Source organism: Microcaecilia unicolor, chromosome 10, assembly GCF_901765095.1.
Source record: "Microcaecilia unicolor chromosome 10, aMicUni1.1, whole genome shotgun sequence".
NCBI lineage: Eukaryota > Metazoa > Chordata > Amphibia > Gymnophiona > Siphonopidae > Microcaecilia > Microcaecilia unicolor.
The window spans coordinates 127,192,914-127,216,905 of NC_044040.1; the positions used below are offsets into that span (position 1 = coordinate 127,192,914).

Sequence of the window (23,992 nt, forward strand, 5' to 3'; positions counted from 1 at the left end):
CTACACGGTGGAGCCGTGGAACCTTTAGCTCAGGCTCGGACCGGACTGGTGCGAGGAATCGACACAGATGAGAGCCAGTCCATCGGCCCCAGCTTGTTCCAGCGTGTCCCAGATTGTACTAACTCTGCAAATCATAATTATATTTCAAGAGCAAATGATCACTTGTTTTAACTTAAACCCTAGTAAATGATTTCAGAGCATCTGAGTGTACCTTTAAAAGGGCTGAACACAAAGTTTTAAATGAAGCTTTTCCCTGCTTGTTCCACTCCATCGGCCCCTGCTTGTTCCTGTCCGCCTGATGCAGTTTCTCCCTGCTTGTTCCTGTCCGCCTGATGCAGCTTCTCCCTGCTTGTTCCTGTCCGCCTGATGCAGCTTCTCCCTGCTTGTTCCTGTCCGCCTGATGCAGCTTCTCCCTGCTTCTCCCTGCCTGCCTGATGCAGCTTCTCCCTGCTTCTCCCTGCCTGCCTGATCCAGCTTCTCCCTGCCTGTTCCAGTCCGCCTGATCCAGCTTTTCCCTGCCTGTTCCAGTCCGCCTGATCCAGCTCGTTCCAGCCCGTCTGCCCCAGCTTGTTCCAGCTTGCTCCAATCCTGCTGCTCTGCTCTCTTCTGCTCCAATTATTCCAGCTTGCTCCAGTCTGCTGCTATGCTCTCCACCGCACTCACCTGTTCCTGCCTGCCTGCTAGCCAATCAACCAACCTCCAAATTATTCCAGCTTGCTCCAGTCCTGCTGCTGAGCTCTCCACCGCACTCACCTGTTCCTGCCTGCCTGCTAGCCAATCAACCAACCTACCTGCTTGCCAGCCCTTCAACTTGCCCGCTTGTCTGCCCATCAACAACCTGCCTGCCTCCTAGACTACTAAAACTACCTACCTGCCCTCCCCCCTGCCGCTTTGCCAGCCCATCACTCTCCTGACTGACTGCTCACCCATCAACCTGCCTGCCAGCCAGCCCATCACTCTCCTGAATGCCAGCCCATCTACCTGCCTGCCCCCCAGCCCAGCAACCTACCTGCCTGCTTGCCCCCCATCAACCTACCTACCCGCCGCCAGCCCCTCTACCTACCACCCGTAAACACCTCAGTCACTACTTATGGCCCCCATACACATTCTCTTCCTTGCCCTGTCTCATCCTAATCTTTTCCCCCTCCCCCCACCGCTGTATACCGCACGAACTTACTGCCCATCCATGTCCTCTCCTGTCCTGCTCACTACTGCAATACCCCACCCACCCCGCCCCACACCACCTCACCATCTCTACTGTCCTCCTCCTCCTTCCTAGCTCTCAACCTTCAACACCTCCTTTCTGCCATGAACCCTTCCCCATTTCTCCTAAGCGCATCCCGTCTTCGTCGCCCTACCTCCCCTACCCTCCTCCACACTCTTGCTCCTCCTCCTGCTATCCGCGGGAGACATCAATCCCAACCCTGGTCCCCCACACCTGTCCTCGTCCTTGTCTCATCCATGCAAACATTTCCACGATGTCTCCAATCTCATCTCTATCCCCCTCCTCCCCCCTCCTCCCTCCCCTTCTCGTGTGCCCTGTGGAACGCCTGCTCGGTCTGCAACAAATTTTCATGCACCCATGATCTCATCATCTCCCGTTCCCTTCAACTGCTCGCCCTAACTGAAACCTGGCTCACCCCTGACGACTCTGCCTCAGTTGCGGCTCTTAATCATGGAGGTTATCTTTTCTCCCATTCTCCCTGCCCAGCTGGCCACAGTGGCGGTGTCGGGTTATTACTTTCGCCCTCCTGCAGGTTTCAGCCTCTCCCCCTACCGCAGTCTCACGGCTTCTCATCCTTTGAAGTTCACTCCATCCGTCTATTCTACCCGCTGCCACTCAGAGTTGCAGTCATTTACCGCCCCCCTGATAAGTCCCTCTCTTCCTTCCTCACGGACTTCGATGCCCGGCTCTCCGTTTTTCTCGAGCCATCATCCCCATCCCTCATTCTTGGAGACTTTAACATACACACTGATAACCCATCCAACTCATACGCTTCTCAGTTCCTCACTCTAACCTCCTCCTTCAACCTCCAACTGAGCTCCACCACCCATACTCTCCAATCTGGCCACTGCCTTGACCTCGTCCTCTCCTCTACCTGCTCACCCTCCAATTTCTGCGCCTCAGCTCTTCCTCTCTCCGACCATCACCTGATCACCTTCACACTTCATCACCCTCCCCCTCAGTCCCGCCCAACCACTACTTCCAGGAATCTCCAGGCTGTCGACCCTCCCACCTTATTCTCTAGTATCTCTAATCTCCTCCCTTCCATCATGTCCTCCGAGTCTGTCAACAAGGCTGTCTCCACTTACAATGCCACTCTCCTGCTCTGGACACCCTTGCACCATCCATCTCCAGTCCCACAAGGCGCACTAATCCCCAGCCCTGGCTGACCCCTTGCACCTGTTACCTTCGCTCCTGCGCCCGATCGGCTGAACGCCTCTGGAGAAAATCTCGCACCCATACTGATTTCATTCATTACAAATTCATGCTATCCTCCTTCCAGTCTTCCCTATTCCTCGCCAAACAGGTCTATTACACCCAATTGATTAATTCCCTCAGCTCTAACCCTCGTCGTCTCTTCGCCACTCTTAACTCCTTCCTCAAAGTGCTCTCCGCTCCCACCCCCCCTCACTCTCTCCTCAATCACTGGCTGATTACTTCCGAGACAAGGTGCAGAAAATCAACCTCGAATTCACCACCAAACCATCTCCTCCTCTTCACCCTATAACCCACTCCCTCAACCAACCAACACAGGCCGCCTCCTCCTCGTTTTCTGATATCCCCGAAGAGGAAACCGCCCATCTTCTTTCCTCCTCGAAATGCACTACCTGTTCCTCTGACCCCATCCCCACCAACTTACTTAACACCATATCTCCTACTGTCACCCCCACCCCATCTGTCATATCCTCAACCTCTCTCTCTCCACTGCAACTGTCCCTGACACCTTCAAGCATGCTGTAGTCACACCACTCCTCAAAAAACCATCACTTAACCCTACCTGTCCCTCCAACTACCGCCCCATTTCCCTCCTACCCTTCCTCTCCAAGTTACTTGAACGCGCCCATTCACAGCCGTTGCCTTGATTTTCTCTCCTCTCATGCCATCCTCGATCCGCTTCAATCTGGCTTTCGCCCCTTACACTTGACAGAAACGGCACTATCTAAAGTCTGCAATGACCTGTTCCTTGCCAAATCCAAAGGTCACTACTCCATCCTCATCCTCTTCGACCTATCCGCCGCTTTTGACACTGTCAATCACAATGTACTTCTTGCCACACTGTCCTCATTTGGGTTCCAGGGCTCTGTCCTCTCCTGATTCTCCTCTTATCGCTCCCATCGTTTCTTCAGAGTACATTCTCATGGTTCTTCCTCCACCCCCATCCCGCTCTCTGTTGGAGTTCCTCAGGGATCTGTCCTTGGACCCCTTCTTTTTTCAATCTACACCTCTTCCCTGGGCTCCCTGATCTCATCCAATGGTTTCCAATATCATCTTTATGCTGATGACACCCAGCTTTATCTCTCCACATCAGACATCACTGCGGAAACCCAGGACAAAGTATCGGCCTGCTTATCTGACATTGCTGCCTGGATGTCCAACCGCCACCTGAAACTGAACATGGCCAAGACCGAGCTTATTGTCTTCCCACCCAAACCCACTTCTCCTCTCCCTCCACTCTCTATCTCAGTTGATAACACCCTCATCCTCCCAGTCTCATCTGCCCGCAACCTCGATTCTCTCATTACCTCTCGCCTTGACTACTGCAACCTATTCCTCACTGGCTTCCCACTTAACCATCTATCCCCCCCTTCAATCCATTCAGAACTCAGCTGCATGTCTTATCTTCCGCCTGGACCGATATACCGGTGATGGTGAACCTATGGCACGCATGCCAGAGAGGGCACGCAGAGCCCTCTCCCTTGGCACATGCGCTGTCGCTGGTCCGCCCACTCTCCCTCCCTCCGAGCACCAGTTTGCCCTCCCTCCCGTCCTCCCTCCAACCAACCAAAGAAGCATCAGGCCGCCCGCCCGTCCTCCCTCACAGCACCAGGAACCCCCCTCCTCCTCTGAAATTTAAAAAGCGTACCATCTTACTCCTCGGGGTTAAGGTGGCGTGCATTGGCAGCAAAACGCGTGTTATTCGTGCGGCGTGCCTTCGGCCTTCCTTTCTGTCTCTCAAGCTAGACAGGACCAGAGGTTGAGAGACAGAAGGGAAGGCCGAAGGCGCGCCAAGCGAAGAACATGCGCTTCGCTGCCGACGCACCCCGCTTTAACCCCAAGGACGGTACGCTTTTTAAATTTCAGAGGAAGAGGGGGGGGGGTTCCTGGTGCTGGGAGGGAGGACGGGCGGGCGGCCTGATGCTTCTTTGGTTGGAGGGAGGGAGGGCGAACTGGTGCTCGGAGTGAGGCAGGCAGGCCTGGTATTGGGTGGGTGGGTGGGCGCAAGGCCTGCTGGGTGCTGGGAGGGAGGGAGGCCTGGTGCTGGGTGGGAGGGAGAGAGCCCTGATGTTGGGTGCTGGGTGGGTGGGTAGGAGGGAGGCCTGATGCTGGGTGCTGGGTGGGAGGGAGAGAGCCCCTGATGTTGGGTGCTGGGTGGGAGCCCTGATGTTGGGTGTTGGGTGGGAGGGAGGCCGGCCTGATGCTGAGTGCTGGGAAGGCCTGATGCTGGGTGCTGGGAGGGGAGGGCAGGGGGAGAGGAGGGTGGCTGGACATGGGGGGCTGGACATTTGTGGCTGGAGGGGAGCGGAGGGTTGCTGGACATGGATGGAGGGCAAGAAATGAAGAAGAAAGGAGGAAAGTAAAGAAATAATTGGAAAGGAAGCCCTGGAAACGGAGTTAAGAGGACAGATAGCAGCAGAATTGGATACTGGGCCAGCATGATCAGAAAAACAAAGTCACCAGACAACAAAGGTAGAAAAAATCATTTTATTTTCATTTTAGTGTTTGGAATATGTCCAATTTGAGAATTTACATCTGCTGCCTTATTTTGCACTGGGTATACTGGAGCTGTAACAGCTTACAGAAATGATTTATAATGAAAAAAAATCGTTATTTTTTTCTCCTGTATTAGTATAATAGTTTCAATGATGTCTGTTTATATGCGCCATGGCTGGTGTAAGGGGTGTGGCTATCATAGGGGTGGAGTCATATGTGGTAACCCTGCCCATAATGAGTACCGGCACTTTGCGATAATTCGATTTTGGGTTGCTGTCTGGGCACTCGGTCTCTGAAAGGTTCGCCATCACTGCGATATACTCATATCACCCCTCTCCTCAAGTCACTTCACTGGCTTCCGATCAGGTACCGCATACAGTTCAAGCTTCTCTTGCTAACCTACAAATGCACTCAATCTGCAGCCTCTCCTTACCTCTCTACCCTCATCTCCCCTTACGTTCCTACCCGTAACCTCCGCTCTCAAGACAAATCACTCCTTTCAGTACCCTTCTCCACCAGCGCCAACTCCAGGCTCCGCCCTTTCTGCCTCACCTCACCCCATGCTTTGAATAAACTCCCTGAGCCCATACGCCAAGCCCCCTCCCTGCCCATCTTCAAATCCTTGCTCAAAGCAACCTCTTCAATGTCGCCTTCGGCACTTAACCACTACACCTCTACTCAGGAAATCTAGACTGCCCCAACTTGACATTTCGTCCTTTAGATTGTAAGCTCCTTTGAGCAGGGACTGGCCTTCTTTGTTAAACTGTACAGCGCTGCGTAACCCTTGTAGCGCTTTAGAAATGTTTAGTAGTAGTAGTATCTTTCAGTCTTGCAATTCCATTTCTATTTTTTCTCCTTTCTCCAGTATATCTGAAAAAGGTTTTGTCACCTTTCTTTAGCTATTTTTTCTTCTGCTTGCGCATTCGCTAGCTGTATTTCCCTCTTTGCTTCTTTGAGTTTAATCCGATAATCTTTTCCGTGATCTTCTCGTTGCGTTCTTCTGTATTTCTTGTACGAAGCCTCCTTTGCTCTTATTTTTTCAGCTACTTGTTTGGAGAACCATATAGGCTTCCTGTTTCTCTTGTTTTTGTTTACTTTCCTCATGTAAAGATCGGTTGCCATATTTATAGCAGCCTTCAGCTTGTGAAATTATATTAAAGTCTTCTTTTAAAATTTTTTTATTAAAATCTTATTAAAAAAAAGTGAGGGACAGGAAGAAGTGGGAAACTACAGTCTGGTAAGCGTTTCATCGATGGTAGGAAAAATAATGGTGTTGAAGGAAAAGAGAGTCAACTTTCTAGAATCCAGCGAGTTACAGGATCCCAAAGCAGCATAATTTTTTACCAAAGGAAAATCATTCCAAATGAATCTGATTTCTTTGACTGGGTGACCAAAGAACTGGGTAAAGGACGTGCGCTGGATGCAATTTTATATGGTTCCTCACAGAAGATTCCTGAATAAGCTGAGATGGCTGAACTTAGGACCCAACTTGGTGAACTGGATTGGAAACTGGTTGATTGATAAGCGACAGAGGGTGGTGGTAAATGGAGTCCACTCAGAGGAAAGGAAATTGAGTAGTGGAGTGCCTCAGGGGTCTGTATTGGGGCCGATTCTGTTTAATATATTTGTGAGCGACGTTGCTGAAATATTAGAAGGAAGTTTGCCTTTTTGCAGGTGACATGAAGATAGCCAATAGAGTGAATACACCAGAGAGAGTAGAAACCATGAGAAGAGACTCCGAAAACTAGAACAGTGGTGAAAGTGATGTACTTGGGATGCAGAAATCCAAAGAAGATGTACAAGATATGAGGCGAGAGATTGATAAGCACAGCTCAGGAGAGAGACCTTGGGGTGATGGTGACTGAGGATCTCAAGGTGACGAAACAATGCAACAAGGCAGTGGCCACAGCTAGAAGGATGCTAGACTGCATAGAGAGGGGCATAACTAGCAAAAGAAAGGTGTTGATGCCACTGTGCAAGTAGTCGATGAGGCCTCACTTGGAGTATTGTGTTTAGTTTTGTAGACTGATTTTTCTAAAGACGTAAAAAGCAACAAAAATTGTATGGGGTTTGCATCACAAGACATATGAGGAGACTTCAGGACCTGAACATGTATACCCTGGAGGAATGGAGAGACGGGGGTGATAAGATACAGACATTCAAGTATTTGAATGGTATAAATTTACAAACAAACCTTTTCAAGAGACGGGAAGGTGGTAGAACTAGAAGACATGAATTGAGGTTGCAGGGGAGGAGTGGCCTAGTGGTTAGGGTGGTGGACTTTGGTCCTAGGAAACTGAGGAACTGAGTTCGATTCCCACTTCAGGCAGCGCCTTGTGACTCTGGGCATGTCACTTAACCCTCCATTGCCCCATGTAAGCCGCATTGAGCCTGCCATGAGTGGGAAAGCGCGGGGTACAAATGTAATAAAAAAAAACCCAAAAAACAAAACTCAGGAATAATGTCAGAAAGTACATTTTCATGCAGTGAGTGGTAGATGCTCTGGAATGCCCTCTTGCGGGAGGTGGTGGAGATGAACAGTAACAGAGTTCAAAATTGCATGGGATAAACTCAAAGGAATCCTGTATAGAAGGCATGGAACCAAAGACGTTTAGTGGTGATTCGATGGTAGCACTAGTATTTGGTAAGCAAAACCAGTGCTGGGCAGATTTCTACGGTCTATTCTCGGGTCGTGGCTGGACATATTTGGATGGGCTGGAATGGTTCTTTGACAACTTCAGAAGCTGGATAACAAGGAAAGTGCTGGGAAGACTTCTACAGTCTGTGCTCTGAAAATGGAAGGACAAATCAAGATCAAGTATACATATATGGTATCACATAGCTTATGCTACAAGTTTATCTTGTTGAGCAGACTGGTTAGACTATATCGGTCTTTATCTGCTGTCATTTACAATTTTGCTATGTAATGGAGGCAGCCTTGAAAAGGGCTACCAAGAGGATGCGTAGTCTCCTTTGAAATATGAGATATGAGACTTAGACCTAACAACATACAGGATGAGAGCTGGGGGGTGGGGAGAAGGGGTAATGATAGTCATTCAGGTACTTTAGCTTCAAAGAAATTCAGAAGTATGGATGCTACATGACATGGCATCCTAGTGGAGGAGGGAAAAACCAGCAACTGAACTCTAGGGTTCCAAATTGTGAAGTGAAGGGGTGAATTAGAAATTAACTATACAGTGGCATGGATCTAAGAATAAAATTGTGCAGACTAAATGGGCCTGATCAACCTTGGGGCTCTTCTACTAAACTGCAGTAAATTTTCCATTTACTACATGGTTAGTGCCAAAATTACCATGTGGTAAGTGCAAAGGCTGTTTGGTAAATGCAAGAGGTGTGTCCTGTATCTGCCTTGTATTTACTTCACAGGTCATACAATGCATAGACCCCATTTTACATTCCTGGGTTGATAGCATAGGGCCTCTGGGCTATTGGCCAAGGCATGTAACTGGTGGCTGTGCATTAAGACATGATGGCAACCTGCAGTGGAGCTACCTACCCCAACCATCTCTGGCACAGCCTTGAACTCCTCATCAACAACCTGGCAACCCTTTAAACCCCCTACGACAGACCTGACACCCCCATTAACAATCCAAGCCTGGCACAACCAGTCCACCTCTGTTCTTAAACCCTGCGCCTTCAACCGTAAAATGCCCAGTCCTCCCTCTACCATCCTTCCAGAACTTAACTGGGGCAACATTGGTGGCCCTAGCCGGTAGCTGCCCAGGTTGGCACCAAAATCCAAAATGGTGCGAATGATCCCCCAGAAGTATTACCAGTAGGAGTCATCCTTTCATATAACTTGAGGCTATTACTAGGGTTCATCGGTGCCTTTTTGAATATTGGCCTAGGCATTGCTGCTGCCTAGGTCTACTGGGCCACCAGTGGTGCCCCTAGGTAAGTTCCAGGGGAGATTGGGGTGGGGGGGAGGGGGAACTCGGGGCTGTTGGGAAGAGGCAGCATTTTTAGATTGATATGGCAGGCCGGTTGTGCCAGAGCCTGGATTGTTAACGGGGTTGTCAGAGCGGTGAGGGGGAGGTTCAAGGGTTGTGTAGGGCTACATCTGGAAGACCTTGCAGGATTGAGGGTTGGGGCTCCGTTGAAGGGTCTTAGGGGTGGGGTGCAGGGAGTGTGCTGGCCTGACGCGTTACATTTGACAGTTGCGCTATTGGACTGGTATTTAGTGTGTACTATAGGCAGTCGGGACAACTAGTTCGTGGTAGACTTTTTCACATCTCCTCCTGCCCCTTTCACACTCAGACCCAGCCCATTCCTGTGTTAGGCAGCGGACATTAGTTTAGCATGTCAGCCTGTGCTACTGTGTTGATAAAGCCACATTAGCTCTTAATGGAGCTTAATAAGTAGTGCTGTTGTCTCTATGATGCTGTATTTTGAGCTAGTTCTAGTATTTTATTTCAGATCTGATGTCAGGTAGTTTGGTTTTATCTTTTTCCTCTGTCTTTTCAGCAGGTTTTCCAGTGGGTTATGCTGCAGCTGCTCCTGCCTATTCTCCCAACATATATGCTGGAGCAAATCCTGCCTTCCAGACAGGTATGTAAACTTCATACTCTGCAGTATTTTGACGCTCAGTAATGCTTTATATAAGTGTGAGGCCACTTCATTTTCTTATAAATAATCACATTAGATTCTGTTTAGGGAAAACATTTCGGGCAATTTGGTATAGAATTTCAATAAATCAGCTGGTCTTATTTAAATTCTCCTAGTCATTGAATGATGTTAACATATTGCACCCTTCTAGCAAAAAAAAATAACCATTTGTTTTCTTTGATTTTTTTTATTTTTTAACTTTTTTTTTGAGGCAGGTATGTAGAGCTGTCCTACAGTGTTGCACACTCATGGAGGAATGTTTAAATCTAGTTCATTTATAAATAAATATTCTGTAGTAGTTACTTTAAGGCAGTCATTGTTTCTGAAGGACATATTTGAACAAACTCTGTACTTGACACATAATGAGGGGCATAATCAAACGCGAACGCCCATCTCCATGGGTGTCTATGTCCAAGAACGGGTACGTGAAAGGGCGGGACAGACCATATTTTCGAAAAAAATGGGCGCCCATCTTTTTTTCCCATAATACGGTTTGTGCCCAGCAAATGCATCGGATTTGTGCGGATTTGAGCTGGGCGGTTTCGTTTTTCAGCGATAATGGAAAACGATGGCGCCCATCTCAAAAATGAACAAATCCAAGGCATTGGGTCGTGGGAGGGGCCAGGATTCGTAGTGCACTGGTCCCCCTCACATGCCAGGACACCAACTGGGCACCCTAGGGGGCACGTTTACAAATTACAAAAGAACATTAAAAGAGCTCCCAGGTGCATAGCACCCTTCCCTTGTGTGCTGAGCCCCCCAAATCCCCCCCAAACCCACTGCCCACAACTCTACACCATTACCATAGCACTTAATGGCTGAAGGGGGGCACCTAGATGTGGGTACAGTGGGTTTTGGTTTTTTTTTTTTGGAGGGCTCAACATTAACCACCACAAGTGTAACAGGTAGGGGGGGATGGGCCTGGGTCCACCTGCCTGAAGTCCACTGCACCCACTAACAACTGCTCCAGGGACCTGCATACTGCTGTGATGGAGCTGGGTATGGCATTTGAGGCTGGCATACAGGCTGGAAAAAAAAGTTATATATTTTTTTTTTGGTGGGAGGGGGTTAGTGACCACTGGGGGAGTCAGGGGTGGTCATCCCTGATTCCCTCCGGTGGTCATCTGGTCATTTAGGGCACTTTTTTGGAACTGGTTCGTGAAAAAAAAAAAAGGGTCCAAAAAAAGTGACTTAAATTCGCGCTAAAAACGGCCATTTTTTTCGATTATCGGCTGAAGGTGCCCATCTCTGCTCGGCCGATAAACATGCCCCAGTCCCGCCTTCTCCACACCTCCGACACGCCCCTGTCAACTTTGTTCGTTCCCGCGACGGAGTGCAGTTGCAGGCAGGGGCGTATCTGCGTGGGGCCTCAGGGGCCTGGGCCCCCGCAGATTTTGCCCTGGCCCCCCCTACCGCCATCAACCCTCCCCCGCTGCCGTTCTTACTTTTGCTGGCGGGGGACCCCAACCCCCGCCAGCCGAGGTCTGCTTCCACCTGCCGCTGCCTTCACAACTTCTTCTTCAGCCGGCGGGGGACCCCAAACCCCCGCCAGCCGCCCCGCGCTGTTTATAATTCATCTTCGGCCTCCGTGGCCGTGCTGCTGGGATAGGCGGCGCTGTTGAAATCCACTTCGGAGTCTGACGTCGTTGTACGTTGTACGTGCTGCGACGTCAGACTCCGAAGTGGATTTCAACAGCGCCGCCTATCCCAGCAGCACGGCCACGGAGGCCGAAGATGAATTTTAAACAGCGCGGGGCGGCTGGCGGGGGTTTGGGGTCCCCCGCCGGCTGAAGAAGAAGTTTTGAAGGCAGCGGCAGGTGGAAGCAGACCTCGGCTGGCGGGGGTTGGGGTCCCCCGCCAGCAAAAGTAAGAACGGCAGCGGGGGAGGGTTGGCGGCGGGAGGGGGGTGGAGAGACTAAGTTATTGGTGGCGGTGGGGGCTCGGCGGCGGCGGCGGGGGGGGCGCTAAAATGTGCCCCCTCCCTCTGGCTCTGGCCCCCCCTACCGCCGGAGTCCAGATACGCCCCTGGTTGCAGGTGCCTAAAATCGGCTTTCGATTATACCGATTTGGGCGCCTTTGCGAGATGGGCGCCCATCTCCCGATTTGGGTCGAAATGTGGGCGCCCATCACTTTCGAAAATAAGGCTGAATGTGTATTTTGTACAGTGGTTGTCATAATATAGTGATACCCAGCCTGTTTGGGATTTTGAATTGGTTAAAAAAAAAAAGGGTTGCTCATTATTCTGCTAACTTTGGCAGATGCTTTTGCTTGAAGTTCTGGGCTTTCTTATCTCGCCCGCACAATCTATGTTAAAATAAAAATGTTTTTCACCACTAGTCTCTTTGGTGGGCTGTAGGAGAAGGAAGGGAATAGTCAGGACAGATCACTGATTATTACCAGAGCTTAGAGAACTGTGGGAAGCAACAGGGCCCAAAAAGGGAGATGAAGGCAGTATAGCAGAGAACCAGACCCACAACACAAGTGAGGCAGAAGAGAGGTTCATACAGGAGTTGAAAGCCTTCCATTCATAGGTCGTGGGAAGACACTTGAGGAGGTTAAACACTTGATCAGTAAATTGAATGTTCTAAACCTGAGGGTTGAGAGCCTGGAGAGCTGCGTTTCTGATTTAGAGGACTAGGAGAGTAACGCCGCAAAAATACTGCTAGAGCTGCAGAAGCACATGGCAGCTCATCGAGTAATATTATTTGGAAGACCAATCCCACTGAGAACATGTCAGACTGATGGGGCTCCTGGAGAGTATAGAAGAGAATAAGCTTCTTTAAGCTGCTGGTGAAGGGAGTTGCCACCCAAAGTGGGGGCCACAGACTTGCTGATAGATTGGTCCCATGGCATTGGTGGATTGAATTTGGATCCCTGCCAAGTTGGGGAGGGAGAGGGAGAACTTTGATAACAAAGTTGTATAACTTTCAAATGGCGTGGGACATTGTGGAAGCTGGATTGGATGAATCATAAAGGGTACAGAGTGTTTATTTTTGCAAACTACAATCTGGAGATGCTAAGGAAGCCTTTGAAGAGGTGTCATGAGAGCTGAATGAGTGGCAGATGCATTTTGTGTTACTGTACCCAGCTAGAACCAAGAAGTCTCATCAGCCGAGGGTTAATTGAAGTAACTTTATTTGCACCAAATTCATGTGTGTGAAAGTCTGATATTTAGTGTGCTTGGGGGAGGAGGTGCTGATGTGCATATACATGTGGAAGGGGTGGGGCATGACAAGCCTGTGGTTGACCTGATGACTTGGAATAGGGAAGGAGGCTGGCGTGATGGCTGTGGGGGTAAGGGGAGGGGAAGAGAGTGAGATAGGGAAGAGTGGGGTGGGGGGTCACAGAGGGAATGGAAAATGAAGGGGGTCCTCTTGAGCATAAACAAAATGTATAATGGGGGTTGAGGATATCAAGTTTTCTTCCTGAAATGTCAAGTGTGAAAGCCATCCTGTAAAAACTGAAAAATATTTGGCGAATAATCTGGCAAAGGGATAGCAGGGTTAATTTATTTTTGTTTTGGTGCTTTGTTTGCAGGACACACTAGGTGAGAAGTCAAATAAGACTAAAAGGAAATTAGATGGTGGATGTTATGAAGCAGGTTGTCATAAAGGGAAGAAGGGGGGTGGTTATGTTTAGCAAAGAAGTAAATTTACAGTCCACAAGAATAGCAGATGGGAAAGGGGAAGAATATTATGTGGCAGGGAATTCTTTAGTTAACCCTGGTTGCCTTCATTAATTGTATGGCCTGCTAGAGCAAGTGTAGGAGTTTTACCAGAGATTGTTCTGTTTAATTGGAAAGTGTGGAAGGGGGATGATTGCTTGCCCCGCGACTGGTATCATGGAATATTGCTACTAATTGGGTTTCTGCCAGGTAGTTGTGACCTGGATTGGCCACTTTTGGAAGCAGGATGCTGGGCTAGATGGACCATTGGTCTGATCCTCTGTAGCTGTTATGATACTGGTAGGAAGGGATTTTTTTTTTAAATTTGCATTTATACATTTTTAGCAGATATATACATTTGAAGGAAAAGTATAGTTTATAAAAATATTTGTAAGCAAAAACAGGACGTAATGAGGTGCTACTTAGATCTAAAATATGAAGAGAGCCAAGAAGGAAAATACCCTTGAAGCCATAATGCTATAATTGGAAATAAAGAAATCAAATCTGAAGGAAGTGTTAAAAGGTTTTGGGGTGCTTTTGGAAGTAATTTAAGAACCACCTCCAGGGGATGGCTCCTGTCATTTTGAATCTAATAGAAATTGAAGTTGGTCCGGTTCAAAGAATATGTATCTACTAGTAAAAAAGGCCCGTTTCCGAAACCAATGAAACGGGCGCTAGTATGTGGCTTTTTTTTGTGTGTGTGTATGTGTCTCAGAGTTTTCGTGTGTGTGTGTGAGGGTGGGGTGTGTGTGCAGGTTGTTGTGTGTCTTTTTTTTTTTTTAATTTCTTTTTTGGGTGGGGGGTTGGGGGATGTGCTGTGCTGTGCTGGCAAAGTGGGATGGATTGGTGTATGGCTTTGAGGGTGTGTTTCTGTTGTATTGTGTGTGTGTGGTTTTGTCTGTCAAGGAGGTTTGTGGAGGGGGGTCTTTCTGTTGGTGAAATGTAAATGTGGTTGTAGGGGGGTCAGCCTTTGCTGAGTGGTGGATTGTTTTTTCTGGGTTTTTTTTTTTTTTGTGTTGTGCTGAGGCAGCAGTGTTGTTTTAGATGGGCGGAAGGTAGAGGAGCACGTTCTTGGTCTGTTGGTATTTTTTTGCCGTTTCAGGGCTGCTGTAGGGGAACGCTGGAAGTGTAATGTGCTATGGGAAGCAGCACTGTCTTTTTCCGTTGGGTTGGGATTCTGGGCTTCTTGGAGGTGGGAGACGGCTTGCCTGAGGACAGGGATGGTTGTTTTAAGTTGGCGGAAGGGAGAGGAGCACGGTCTTGGGCCGTCGGGGGGTGATCCGGTATGTTCGGTCCATTTCAGGCCTGCTGCAGGGGAATGCTGGAACATTTATGCGCTGCGGGAAGCAGCACCGTCTTTTTCCGGGTGCTTGGGGAATCCCCGAGGTGGGAGATGGCTTGCCTGAGGCTGGGGATGGTTGGGCACGTCCTTGGCCGCTTCAGCAAAAGGGGAAGAGGAAGGGGGTAGGGAGTTACCTGCAGCCGCGTGAGAAACTGGGTATTCTTTGTTTTGTATTATTAGTTTGCATTTCTGTTGTAGAAAGAGTGAATGCCTTTCGAATGATGGAGGTGGTGTGTCGGTGTGCGGTTGTTTTGTTAGTTTTGCAGCCAGTCTCCAGCGATTCCTAGGCAGGGAAGGAGTAGGGAAATTTGCTGCTGGCTGGGTTGCGGGTAATCCTTCCAGCTGGGCCACAGCTTGTCCTGTTCGCCCACGTCCCAGATGGTGAGGGGCACACTGTTCTCCGGCTCCACCGACTCCACGTCTAGCGAACCCAAATATAGTCTGTGCTATAGGCCCTCCGGCACTCTTCAGTACCGGCATTAGGCATTTAAAAATTTCTTCTCTCCCCCCCCCCCCCCCTTTCCGGTCTATTTTTGCACATACCCACAGCAGGAATATTCTTCTCTCATTCAAGTGGTGGTTCTGTGCTCTCCGTGCTGCACAGATAATGAGCCATTCTGCTGGGGAATGCTCCTCCCTTATTGTCACGTAGTTTCCTCTGATTGGTCCATCTTACGTTGCCTAGCGTTGCCTGGGAACGGTTTTGTGATGGTGTTTCAGAACATTGAGTGTGTTATTTCTGATTGGTCCGTCATGCGAGGGCGGGGCTGAGACATGGTCAGTATTGTGGCTTCACCACCATGAATCCATGATTCTCCGAGGACAAGCAGGCTGCTTGTTCTCACGACTGGGTGACGTCCGCGGCAGCCCCCACCAACCGGAAGAAGCTTTGCGGGCGGTCCGCACGCAGGGCACGCCCACCGCGCATGCGTGGCCGTCTTCCCGCCCGTGCGCGACCGTTCCCACCAGTCTTTTCTTTTCCGTGCTGGAGAGAGTCGTGCGTCGCCGCTCTCTCTTAGTCAGCCCCGGAAAACCGTCGTGTTGTTCGCGAATTCGTTAATTTTTTGTTTCTTGTTGCCGCGCGCTCCAACCTTTTCTTTTTCCTTTAAAAAAAAAAAAAAAAAAGAGAGAACGCGCTTAAATTTTCCCTCGATTTCTAGCGGGGGCGTCGCGGCCTTGTGGCCGCACGGTCGATTTATTTTTCGAGGTGTGATTTACCGCCACCATCGACGACTTTAACTTCGCCGACGCGATTTTTCCGTCGATGTCCTCGAAGGTCCCGAGTGGATTTAAGAAGTGTGGTCGGTGCGGCTGGCCTATCTCGCAGACCGACACCCACGCTTGGTGCCTCCAGTGCCTCGGGCCGGAGCACAATATCAAGTCGTATTCTTTGTGTCTTGGTCTCTGGAAACGGACTCAGGTTGCGAGGCAAGTTCTTCGGGACCGTCTTTTTGGAACTTGCGCCGGCCCCTCGATGTCGACGGCATCGGTATCGACGGCCGGTTCTTCGGTACCGGTATCGATGTCCACGAAATCGGCACCGATGGCATCGACCCCAGGAGTACAGGTCCCGTCGGCCCGCCGGTCCTCCGGTGACGGTAGGGGTGAGAGGCCGCGTGGGCAATTGGCCCCGGTCACTCCCTCTGCTCATGGCCCTCGGGACCGAACCCTGTCCGACCCGGCCCGAGACCGAGGGGGATCGACCTCCTCCTCCTCTGTTCCACCTGGCGCCGATGACGGGCACCGAAAAAACAGAAAAAGCACCGTCATCGGTCCCCATCGGTGGGCCCGGCCCTCGGTGCCGGAGAGGAGTCGACGCCGAAGCGTCCACGTCGAGAGGAAAGGTCCCCCTCGGTAGTGGAGGTACCGACACGTCAGGGTCCCAGCACTTCGGTGCAGTCTCCTTGACCCAAGCAGCTTCCGGTACCGACGCCTCTACCGGCCCCCCCGTCTTTCCCGACAGCGGGCCTGGACGAGTGCCTCCGAGCCATCCTTCCGGGGATCCTGGAAGGGCTGATGCGCCAGGCTGTGCCGGCGCCGGGGGTGCTTGCGCCCTCGGCGCCGTTGACTGTGGCGCCGGCGAGCTCTAGCCCGGTGCCGAGGCCTTCGACACCGCCGCCGCTTGCGGCGCCGGTCTCGACCGCCACGCAGGTGGAGTTGACGTCGATGGAGGGAGCTTCATCCCCGCCGGCGCGGGAGTCCACCGCTCGACGACACCGAGGCCTCGGTGCCTCGACGTCGAGCCGGGCCCGGTTAAGGACTCGGCTACATGAGCTTATGTCCGATACCGAGGAAGAGGCCTCGTGGGGGGAAGAGGAGGACCCCAGATATTTCTCCTCAGAGGAGTCTGTGGGCCTCCCCTCTGACCCCACGCCTTCACCGGAGAGGAAGCTCTTGCCTCCTGAGAGCCTCTCCTTTGCCTCCTTTGTTAGGAATATATCTATATGCATTCCCTTCCCCGTGGTCTCTGTGGACGAGCCGAGGGCTGAGATGCTCGAGGTCCTCGACTATCCATCACCACCTAGAGAGTCCTCCACGGTGCTGTTGCACAATGTCCTCAAAGAGACACTGCTTCGGAACTGGATGAGACCATTATCTAATCCCACCATTCCCAAGAAAGCAGAGTCCCAGTACAGAATCCACTCGGACCCAGAGTTAATGCGGCCCCAATTGCCCCATGACTCGGCGGTCGTGGATTCTGCTCTCAAGAGGGCACGGAGTTCGAGGGATACCGCCTCGGCGCCCCCAGGGTGGGAGTCTCGCACTCTGGACTCGTTTGGGAGGAAGGCCTACCAATCTTCCATGCTCGTGACCCGCATCCAATCTTACCAGCTCTACACGAGCATCCACATGCGGAACACTGTGAAGCAACTGGCGGACCTGGTTGATAAGCTCCCGCCGGAGCAGTCCAGGCCTTATCAGGAGGTGGTCAGGCAGCTGAAGGCGTGCAGAAAGTTCCTGTCCAGGGGTATCTATGACACCTGTGACGTGGCATCTCGTGCTGCGGCCCAAGGTATAGTAATGCGCAGGCTCTCATGGCTGCGTGCCTCTGACCTGGACAACCGCACCCAGCAGAGACTGGCCGACGTCCCTTGCCGGGGGGATAATATTTTTGGCGAGAAGGTCGAGCAGCTGGTGGACCAACTGCATCAGCGGGAAACCGCCCTCGACAAGCTCTCCCACCCGGGCGCCTTCAGCATCCACCTCAGCAGGTGGACGTTTTTCCCGGGCCCGGCAGGCTGCGCCCTATGCTTTTGCCAAGCGTAAGTACACCCAGCCGGCCCGAAGGCCTCGACAGGCACAGGGACAGCCCCAGCGCGCTCGTTCTCGTCAGCAGCGTGCGCCTAAGCAGCCCCCTGCGCCTCCACAGCAAAAGCCGGGGACGGGCTTTTGACTACATCCACGGGAACATAGCCGCCCTCAAAGTGTCCGTGCCGGACGATCTGCCGGTCGGAGGGAGGTTAAAATTTTTTCACCAAAGGTGGCCTCTCTTAACCTCCGACCAGTGGGTTCTCCAAATAGTGCGGTGCGGATACGCCCTGAATTTCGCCTCCCTTCCACCAAAGTGTCCTCCGGGAGCTCAATCCTTCAGCTCCCATCACAAGCAGGTACTTGCAGAGGAACTCTCCGCCCTTCTCAGCGCCAATGCGGTCGAGCCCGTACCACCCGGGCAGGAAGGGCGGGGATTCTATTCCAGGTACTTCCTTGTGGAAAAGAAAACAGGGGGGATGCGTCCCATCCTAGACCTGAGAGGCCTGAACAAATTCCTGGTCAAAGAAAAGTTCAGGATGCTTTCCTTGGGCACCCTTCTGCCAATGATTCAGAAAAACGATTGGCTATGTTCCCTGGATTTAAAGGACGCATACACTTTGGGGGTGCAGATCCCCATGCGTACCACAGCAGTTTATCAGTTAAATATCAGTAGAAGATTAGAGGCACAGAAAGAGCAATTAAAAACATGGAAGGTCTTGCCACTTAGCTTGCATGGGAGGGTACATCTGTATAAGATGGTGGAATTCCCGCGGTGGCTTTACCTGCTGCAGACCCTCCCACTGCGGTTGAGGGGCAAAGATTTAAATCTGATAAATAGGAGGATAAGGAAATTCATATGGAGTGCTTCAAAGCCTAAACTGCCGTTAAGGTTGCTGATGGGGCCCTGGAGAGAGGGGGGGGATGGGACTTCCAGATATACGTCGCTATAACCAAGCCTGCTTACTAAGGCACTTAGGGGACTGGTTCATGGACAGGCAAGACTTCACGCACCGAAGGTTAGAACAGGAGTATTTTAAACCATACTATTTATACTACCTGTTACAGTGTCCAAAGAAAGTGTTACCGAGTCCGATGGGGAGCAGTGTACTGTTGAGTCCATTGAGAGAGGCGTGGCGGGACTTAGTTCAAAGTTGGGGTCTGGCAGCGGATATTTCTGACCTGTTACCCATTCAGGGCAATCAGAGTTTCAAACCAGGGATGGAAAATATAGTGTTCCGTAGGTGGGCTGCAATGGGAATCACAAGACTAGAACATGTTTTGGGATCTAGAGGCCAGATGCTGGAGTTGGGGGCCTTGGGGGTAGGAATAGAGAATAGTTCCATGTTTGCACATTGCCAACTTGCACATTATGTTAGATCACTGGAGCCTGGGAAGTTGGGGGGTGGACATGGACGGCGCCTCAGAGCCTTTTTTCGATCAGTACCTGGGGAGCACCTCTCAGTTTCAGGCCTCCAGAGAGCATTGGGGGAACAAAGTGGGGGGAGGGTCACAGGGAACATACTGAAACGTTGGGCCCAAGATTTGCAACGACCTAATTTGAGCCTTGATTTTCAGAAATTAATTGCACGAATTCCCGCGCTGTCAGGTAATGCGACATTGCGGGAATGTCAATTCAGAATCACATATAGAGCATACATGACCAAATGTCAGGTGTCCAAGATCCGACTTGTGCGAAATGTGGACTGGGAGAGAGCACATGGTTTCACTCGCTCTGGGAGTGCCCAAAAATAAGATGTTATTGGGGGGATATAATCAAATATTTGGAATCAGTGTTACAGGGAGGTGTTCTCTCTTCCCCAGAGGGATTTCTGCTTGATAGACATGAAGTCTTTGGGCAGCATAAAGGGGGGGCTCGGCAGTTCATTCGAAAGGCGGGAATTATAGGGAAAAAGCTTATTATGGAGGCGTGGATGCAGGAGGAACCGCCGGACTATTGGCACTGGAGGAACCGCATACATGAGCTGATGATGCAGGAACGTAGGTTGGTGGGATGCTCTCCTAGAAGACGGAAAGCGTTTCTGAAGATTTGGGAGCAGTATATTCAAACTCTGTCAGCCAAGGCTCTGTAAATTCTATCTATTGGCCCGCTTTGCGCACCAGGAGTACCCTTTTCCAAGGACAAAAGGTCTGCGCTTCCATTATCTGTTGGGCTGCCTGCCTAAATTCTCTTGAAAGTCCATCCCAGTAATATTCCTGGTGTACAACTGACTCTAAGATAAGGCCCATGATCATGGTCTTATGTCTATCAGGATCTAAATGAATCATTAGTTATCTGTGTACCCAAATGTATTCTATTAAAATGTAACAGTATTTTGTACAGGCAATGAGTGTCAATTGTATTTTCTAATTTCGTTGGTAGAATAAAAAGGAAATAAGGAATAGACAGAAATTAAGACAAACATAGTTTTAGGAAGATAAGTATAATTTATTTCTTACCCAAACACAAGTCTTCAAGTTGGTACAAATTACAGATTCAGTCTGACAGCTCACCCCGAGTAGGGTCTTCAGTTCGGTACCGATTCTGGAAGTAACCGGACAGAACTTCGCTGCTTTCAAGGCGTTGGGGACGGACTCCGAAATTAAGCCCAAATCACCCTTCTTTTATACTCTCTTCTCTCAATAGAAGTCTATGGCTGGACCTATTTTGGGACCTGTTTTTTTTCAACTATTTCTCAATTTCTGTGGTTAAACTGTCGTGTCCTGCCATCTGTTGTTCTGTACCCAACTCTTTCCGTTCCAGCTATTGCAAGTTATTTCGCAATTTCCTCTTTTGTCAACATGTTTTTCTCTTCTGCCAGAACATCTTATTCTTAGCATATCAGTTTCACTTCCCCTTTTTCTATTATCTTATGATCTAAGTTTCATCTTATAGAAAGACAAACTCCATTTTAATAAGTGCTACATTCAATTTGTACCTGATTTTGTTCTATAAGGCCATTAGTAGGTTATCAGGCCTAGGCAGTGCTTTTCAGCTGTACAAAGCTATGTAGTTTGGCCTGCCACTATTCCAGTGGATAGATCTTAGGGTAGAACACATATTAACTTGCAGGAAAAGCAAGTCCATGCTCAGCCAGTCATAGATTTTTAAACCTAGCTGGTATTTTTACAGCCTGAGTCCTAAAATCTGGCCTTCCACCCTTTCGGTGGGCATCCAGTGAGGGCCTCTTGCTGTAGTATAATTATACATTCCCCACTTGTCACCCCCTCTGGAGAGGGGTGACACAAAGCTCGTCAAGCTTGTCATCATCCATTCCAGAAGGTGGTAAGCTATCAAACGAGAGGGGGAGTTTTGGTCTTACAAATTGTTAGAAGGTATGGTGCAAGATAGGAAACTTCATTCTCAGGTGATATATTATTTGGGCATATGGAATTCCCTTTATATTACTCAATCCCTTGGGCCTTAATCTTGGTGTTACCCCTCTTGAGGCTAACTCAAACCTGTAGTGAGAGAGGTTTTATGAATGGGACAAATCCATGAGTTCATCTGCAAAATCTCATGAAGTATAGGTATGTGGGTAATAGCAATTTCAGGTGGAACATACTAATAAATACTTTCAGGTCTTGCTATGACTTCTATTGCATCTGTTGCATAGTACATGGGGAGATAATCTAATGTATCTATCTCAGTGGTCCTCGGAAGGAACAGTGGTTTTGATTAAGCATTGTTATGGTGGCTCAACAAATATATGGTTAGTACTCAGATTGCAGGCTGTTTCAGGTTGTAGGTATTCAGAATCCTTAAACAAGTATGAGGTTGTCATATCCAGCAAAAAGGGTCAATCCTAGGAAAATTTATATTAACAAAGGTCATGCATGGATATTGACATATGCATAATGACCTGGAAGTATGGGAAGCATTTTATATATCCGTTACCCCACTTGGAGCTTAGTCAAACCTACAGAAAGACATGCAGCTTAAGTAAGCCTATACCAAAGTTAAACAATTGCATAACAGGTTGATACAAGCAGGGTTTATACCTGCATTACATAAACAGAAATAACGGGGAAACTCTTAGAAAAACAATTAGAACAATAAAGGAAATAATAGGAAAATAAAAATAAAACCTTTTCAATATATATAGACAGGATTGCTGCTAAACTGGAAAATAAAACAAAATATGAATCTATAATGTCCATAAACAGCAACAGTTAATCTCAAATGAAGTATCAGTTCTGAACTCTCTTTCATCGATCATGGTTGAGGCGGTGGAAGCGCTGAAGAATCTGGACGGAGATCTGGAAGATCTAACAGGGCTGGATTTTCAGACTGGCCTGCTGAAGGGAGTGGCTGGTCTTGAGATGGTTAGGCTGGTAACATCTGGTTCTGCGGCTGAGTAAACACGTATATCTTTCACATGGACCCAAGACTTGTGGTCCAGTAGTTTGCAAGGTGTAAAGATCATTGCCACAACCTTAGGGGATCTAACATCATTTGGGCCTGGATAGATCGTGAAGACGTACTTGTGGTGTACAAACTTGGATCTTTCCATGTCTTTATTCTAGGCATGCACCATCATTATTAGTCCATCAAGAGTCAGAGGCTGGCAAAGGAATAAGCAAAATAACTGTATGCCTGAATGATACATTGCTATATCTTGGTGGGCATAATCAGTGTGAATTGAATAAGCAAAAATAATATATAAATGTCAAGAGAAATGAAAGACAATGTAAACATGGAGAAATCAGTGCTAATTAAGTGCAAAAACAAAAGGGAAACCATAAGGGTTAAATAATGAAAAGCCAATTTTCATAAATAGCAATAGTATATATAAAATTATATCTCCTGTTTGGTAGGGGTCAATTGCAACCCTCTTAATACTAGAAATTGGGATGTGCATAATATATCCCCACTTCTGGCTTGCATAACGTGCGAGACAGATTGGTAATTTTAACGAACACATGATCAAAATAACAATGGTTAAGTATATGGAACAAAATAAGTACAAAAACTAACAATAAAAATTTAGAGATGATGGTAAATGTTCAAGTTATTGATGTATGGAGGGCAATGTGTTGCCATCTATCGCCAATAGATATGGAATCTTCACCTGCGATGACTAACATTCACCAAGGGTTGAGCCCTCAGCTGCAGGAGGCCAGCAGGACTTACGAGCTAGACGATTCAGAAAGAAGGGTAGAGGCCAAAGCTTCTTGCAACTCCAGTAAGTGGAGAGCCTATCTCTTTCGCTCATGGACCAATCGATGTATCTGTTGAAACTCACACTCAATAATGTCTCGTATCTCACACCGGGTAATGTTGGGGTCTGTGCATCTGTCCTTTAATGTAGCGATTCTTTGCTGCAACATAGCCTTCAGATCAGACACATTATCGGGTAGCTCTTCTTTGCTAGCAGTCGTCTCCTCGGTGAGGGACGTCAGCATCAGAGAGGAGGGCCGTGAGGTGTATCCCTACTATGGTGTGTCCCCAAAACAGAAAAGTATCGAAAATGAAAAATTAAAAAAAAATTAAAAAAAAATTAAAAAAATGGAAAAAAAAAAAAAACACTCTGAAGGGTGTAAGATAAAAATAGGCTTAATAAAAAAAAATAAAAATAAAACCAAATATGATACATCTGAATTGCAGCAAGGCATATTCAGAAGGCAATGCCAGAAAAAGGTTCCTTTAAAAAGACAAGTGAAAAAAAACATTCAAAAGTTATTGACCTTCACATAGAGTTTAAGTAACCCTTTTTCAATCAGACAAAGAAGTAGGAAGAAGCATATCGCTTCAAGACAAAATCACCACGTGGCAAGAGTTAGTTGAAGCAAGGTGTTAGTTAAATACACAAAGCATACTGTTTTAAATAGAAAGGAATCAGAAAGTTGAATGCATAATTTTCCTTATTTATGACTGAAAGCTTCACCAATTCTCAATTCAAGAATACTACAAAATCTATGATCAGCGCAAAATGTTCCCCCAAATGGCCAGTTCAAGGGAATATTTCTCGCATTTATTCCATAAAACGGATAATGGTTATTAAATATTGCTTCTTTCTTAGACAAGGAAATAATGAAAAGCTTTCAGATATCACACATACCATAGAGAGATTTCAAAAATGAAGGCTTTATATTCATGAAAAAACTAAAGAAGTGAATGTAAACAGCGTAACAGTTAAAGCAGAAACATTTTAACAATGAGCAATACACAGCC

The 23,992-nt window shown here is 48.6% G+C and overlaps 1 protein-coding gene across 3 annotated transcripts in view; it reads left to right on the plus strand.

Annotated features, from left to right (window-relative positions):
* Positions 1-23,992, plus strand: part of FAM168B (family with sequence similarity 168 member B) — a 223,894-nt gene that overhangs the window by 58,663 nt on the left and 141,239 nt on the right. For 2 of the 3 annotated variants that reach the window (XM_030216871.1, XM_030216873.1), the window contains exon 3: positions 9,422-9,505. In XM_030216871.1, the coding sequence (XP_030072731.1) occupies positions 9,422-9,505 (84 nt within the window). The remainder of the gene's footprint in view (positions 1-9,421; positions 9,506-23,992) is intronic. The other variant, XM_030216872.1, reaches the window with a different exon arrangement.